This window comes from Cryptotermes secundus, unplaced genomic scaffold (assembly GCF_002891405.2).
Source record: "Cryptotermes secundus unplaced genomic scaffold, Csec_1.0 scaffold347, whole genome shotgun sequence".
NCBI lineage: Eukaryota > Metazoa > Arthropoda > Insecta > Blattodea > Kalotermitidae > Cryptotermes > Cryptotermes secundus.
Genome location: NW_019731265.1, coordinates 20,485 through 25,464, shown reverse-complemented (window position 1 = coordinate 25,464; position 4,980 = coordinate 20,485). Strand labels below are relative to the sequence as shown.

General features: G+C 47.6%; 2 protein-coding genes across 2 annotated transcripts; both read left to right on the top strand.

Annotated features, from left to right (window-relative positions):
• The first annotated feature begins 2,134 nt into the window (after positions 1 to 2,134).
• LOC117282501 lies at positions 2,135 to 3,097 on the top strand. The gene has a single exon (XM_033752390.1). It carries the CDS (start codon positions 2,135 to 2,137, stop codon positions 3,095 to 3,097), a length of 963 nt encoding a protein of 320 aa, XP_033608281.1.
• A 186-nt stretch (positions 3,098 to 3,283) lies between these two features.
• On the top strand, positions 3,284 to 4,337 carry LOC117282502. Its single transcript, XM_033752391.1, has 2 exons — positions 3,284 to 3,569; positions 3,795 to 4,337. Exons 1-2 carry the CDS (start codon positions 3,488 to 3,490, stop codon positions 4,193 to 4,195), a joined length of 483 nt encoding a protein of 160 aa, XP_033608282.1. The 5' UTR covers positions 3,284 to 3,487; the 3' UTR covers positions 4,196 to 4,337.
• The last annotated feature ends 643 nt before the right edge of the window (positions 4,338 to 4,980 follow it).

The window sequence follows — 4,980 nt, the reverse complement described above, 5'->3', positions numbered from 1 at the left end:
GCTGGAAATCGACTAACCTGAGGATGGATCGCACGAAACCGACAGGGCAGCATTCGATGATTTGTACCTAGAGCTCGAAGCGAAATTGGAAACCCTACTGTGCTCCGAACCCCCTTCTCCGCCCTCTATCTGTCAACAATGAAAGTGTGATCAATAATACCATAGTGAAGCTTCCAACGATTTCCCTACCCAAATTCAGTGGTGCATTGCAAGATTTCATGCATTTCTACGACACATTTGTAGCATTGATTATTAGTAATGATGCGCTCACAGACATTCAGAGATATTATTACTTATTATCATGTCTCTCTGGAGATCCACACCATCTCATAGAAAATTTGCCTGTATCTCAAGACAACTTTAAGGTTGCGTGGGACTTGATCCGTGGCCGTTACCATAATCCGCGGCTCATCTCAGATCTACATATCAAGGAATTAATGACTCTGCCAAATGCAAGGCACGATTCTCCTAAGGAGCTGCGGGTACTAATCAATCAACTCTGCAGCAACTTAAATGCAGCGGAGGCTTTGAAAATCGAAACCCCGTTACACGAAATCATACTGTCCCACTTGGTATTGGAGCGCATCAATCTAAATCTTAGGAAGCAGTGGGAGAATAGTAGTTCAAGCGAAATGTACCCCAGCCTGAAGGACCTAATTCAGTTTCTGAAGAGTAACTGCCAGACCCTGGAAATCGACTCATCTAGCAAGACTGCTGTGGGATCCCAGGAGGACTTGAAACGTGGGACAAGCTTGAGAGGACAGCGACGATCCTTTGTCACCATGTCCCTCCCCCCCTGTCCATTATGTGCGTCTTCGCACAGTCTGTACAAGTGCGTGATATTCAAGAACCTGAGCGTCAATAGCCACATCAGCCTTGTAAGGGAGCATAACCTCTGCTACAATTGCCTACGAAGTGATCACAGAGCCAACAGTTGCAACTCAGGAAGCTGTAGGAATTGCAACAAACCGCATCACATGTTGTTACATGTTGAGCAGAATACAGACAACAGTGTTGCAACATCAAGAGGCGCTTACCCTCACAAGGATGTTCTTTTGTCTACTGCTTTTGTTAATGTTATGGATAGTCAAGGTAGAATTCATCAGTGTCGAGCACTTTTGGACAGTGCCTCCCAAATGAATCTGGGGTCTCGAGACGTAGTGGATAGGTTTGGCCTCAAGCTAAATCGGCATTCTGTGCCTTCAATGGTATAGGCAACGTGCTGGCAACGGAATCCCTTCCCTTCTGCCAACTACAGATCGAATCCACCGTCGGAAGTTACACCAACCGCATTGTATGTTCCGTACTGCCACTGATCACTGGCTCGTTACCGTCGTCAAGAATCAGCTATGAAGGATGGGAATTGCCCAGCGACATTCCTCTTGCAGATCCGCACGTCTACCAACCAAGGGCCATAGATCTGCTGCTAAGTGCAACTGTATTTTTTGAAGAGTTGAGGACAGAACAGCAATCTAGGCAGGGCCAACCAACACTCCAGAGTACTCAGTTTGGTTGGGTCTTGGCAGGATGTATACCTGCACATTCCGTGGGACAATGGAAGACGGCAACAACGTCATTGTTAACCACAACTCACGACTTGCATGCACACGTGGATCGATTCTGGCTGCAAGAAGAATTGACGACATGCCACCAGTCCAAGGAAGAGAGCATGTGTGAAGAGCATTTCACAAACTCTGTTACCCATGATGATGCAGGCAGATTCAAAGTGAGGCTACCCTTATGGCAAGACGTTCGAGAACTTGGGGACTCCCTTGCCACTGCTAGCCAGAACTTTGGGTACATGGAAAGGCGATTACTGAGAAACCCAGATTTGAAGAATGAGTATGTCAAGTTTATGGATGAGTACCTGTGACTAAGGCACATGGAACTCATCGACCCTACTGACCAGCATCGGTCTTGCTATTACATGCCTCGTCATGCGGTAGTAAAGAATACAAGCAGCACTACCAAGGTTAGAGTAGTGTTTAACGCGTCAGCAAAAACCACCTCGTTACTCTCGGTGAATGATTTGATGATGGTAGGACCAACCATCCAGCAGGATCTGTTCTCCATAGTACTACGCTTTCACACACACAGGTACGCATTGACTGCAGACGTGGAGAAAATGTACTGAATGATTCAAGTGCATGAGGACGACAGAGACCTCCAGAGAATCGTGTGGCGAAGTCATCCCAGTCAACGGTTAGAAACCTACCGTCTGACCACCGTAACTTACGGAACCGCTGCAACTCCTTTTCTGGCAACACGATGCTTATTACAGGTGGTGCTTGACAGTCAGCCTACGCAACCGACTGCAGCTGAAGTAATTAAGAATGACTTCTATGTCGACGACCTGCTCACGGGAACGGACACTGTTAGTGAAGCTATCCAGCTCTATGACAATGTCACATCATTGCTCAAGAGTGGAGGGTTCCCTGTTCGGAAGTGGCGATCCAACAGTCTAGACATTTTGGAGGCCATTCCAGCTGCACTTCAGGAGACACAGGGGCCTTGCAGTCTTCCTCTTGATGAGGGTGCAGTGAAGACTCTTGGACTGCACTGGTATCCCATTAGTGACTTGTTCCAATTCAGCGTGGTGGACAGCAGGCACAAGAATGTGACATGGACGAGGAGAATGGTGCTGGCTAATGTAGCGTCCATATATGACCCATTGGGATTACTAGGACCTGTCATTGTACAATGTAAGTTATTCATTCAAACCCTTTGGCAACGACAGCTGGAGCCTTCAGAACTTGCCACGCGGAGGGAGGAAATTCACCAACGGCTGCCTGATCTCAACAGGATTAGTATACCTAGAAGAATTACAGCAGATGGCACAAGCATCACTGTAGAACTTCACTATGTCTGTCTACGTTCCGTAAACCCAAATGGAACCATGACACTTCATCTGTTATCTTCTAAATCAAGAGTGGCCCCATTGAAGCAGGTGTCGCTCCCAAGAGTGGAGCTGAACGCCACCCTTCTTTCAAGCCGGTTAGTAGATAAGGTGCATGAGGCCCTCAACCTACAAATTGTTCAATGCTTTTACTGGACGGACTCCACAGTTGTTTTAGCCTGGATAGCTGGGTGCTCATGAACTTGGAAAACATATGTGGCCAACAGAGTCGCAGAGATCCAACAGCTAACCACTTACTGAGCTTGGAGACATGTCGCATCACAGGACGACCCTATGGACATCATCTCCAGAGGAACGGACCCACGACGACTTCAAGGCAATCAGCTATGGTAGGCAGGACCTTCCTAGCTAAGCAAGGAGCCCTCCTCCTGGCCAGCACAGCCCCCAGCAGATCCCGAGAAGGTTCCTGAACGGCGAGGAGTAAAACTATGCTGCATCACCGTCTATTCAGAGATAGAATCCTTATTCGAGCGATTCTCCAGTTGGGAAAAATTACAAAGAGTCTTTGCCTACGTTCTCAGGTTCCTCTACGAGCTGAAACAAGGTGCAGCATCAGGCCGGCATGAACCGATGATATCTACCGAGCTTCACAATTCGCTGATTGTCATTGCTCGCATTACACAGCACTCATCGTTTGCTCAGGAGATCCAGAGTTTGCAGCAAGGGAAAGCCTTACCCTCCCACAGCAAGCTTTTGACGTTACATCCCTTCCTGGATGGGAACAACCTGTTGAGGGTGGGCAGTAGACTGGAGAACACCGATGTACCCTTTGATCAGAAACACCCCCTTATCCTACCATCCAAACATCATGTCACCAAACTGTTGATCTGGAATGAGCACATACGATTGCTGCATGCTGGAAGCCAACTTCTTCTAGCTTCACTGCGACTGCGATTCTGGATAACTAATGGCCGATCGGTTGTCAGACAAGTGATCCGAAAGTGTGTTACATGTTTCAAAACGAAGGCCGAGGCCACCAGGCAGCTAATGGGACAGCTGCCTGTATCTCGCGTCACACCAAGCAAGCCATTCTCCCATTGTGGTATGGACTATGCCAGGCCCTTGCAAGTGAAATACTGTAATCCTCGAAGTAGAACCCAGAGAAAATGCTATATAGCACTGTTTGTGTGCATGGCGACTAAGGCCATACATATTGAACTGGCCAGCGACTTGACAACTGAAGACTTCATTGCTGCGTTATGGAGGTTCGTTTCAAGACGTGGGCACTACGGTCAGATGTACAGTGACAACGGCACATATTTCACCGGAGCAAAGTGACGGCTGAACGAGATGTCTCGACTGCTAGGCTCAAGGGATTATCTTTTGGCTATATCAAGATATGCAGCTCAAGAAGGGATGGAGTGGTATCTAATCCCCCCCCCCACTCCCCTCACTTCGGCGGACTTTGGGAAGCGGGTGTCAAATCAGTGAAGACTCACATCAAGAAGGTAGCTGGTAACACACTTTTGTCATTCGAACAAATGACCACACTGCTCACGCAGATTGAGGCATGCACGAACTCTAGGCCCATCATTCCAATACCTAGCAGTCCTGATGATTGTGCGTTCCTTACTCCGGGGCATTTTTTGATTGGTGAGCCCTTAATGTCCTACCCAGAACCAGATTGTCATGTCGGGCCATCCTCATGTCTGTTAACCTTTAAACGACTAAAGACAACGTATGTCGTCGCAAAAATAAAGGCAGCGGTACGAATGACGCCATATGTGGTCGCACAGTCCGCGCGTGCGGACGTTATATAAAATTAAACACTATCTACACAGAACAACATAACACCCCACCCCCTACCCCCACCACATCTACGCCAACAACATCATAACTCACTCAAAACGAAGACAGAACACACACACACACACATACCCAGCAGACCCAACAGCATAACGCACGCAGTCGCGAGAACAAGACGCAACAGAAACACAGTGAGTATTATTAAAAGTTATAATACCACAAGTAATAGATAAAATACGGAACACAGTATTAATGAATACAAATTCACGTTGCAGATATACACGATAGGGAAGAAGAGCTCCAACAGAGTAGGATGA

Coding starts and splice junctions, on each gene's coding strand:
- LOC117282501 (XM_033752390.1), top strand. CDS start 2,135: ATGATTCAAGTGCATGAGGACGACAGAGACCTCCAGAGAATCGTGTGG.
- LOC117282502 (XM_033752391.1), top strand. CDS start 3,488: ATGATATCTACCGAGCTTCACAATTCGCTGATTGTCATTGCTCGCATT. Junction 3,570..3,794: donor GTTTGCTCAGGAGATCCAGA/GTTTGCAGCAAG, acceptor AACTTCTTCTAG/CTTCACTGCGACTGCGATTC.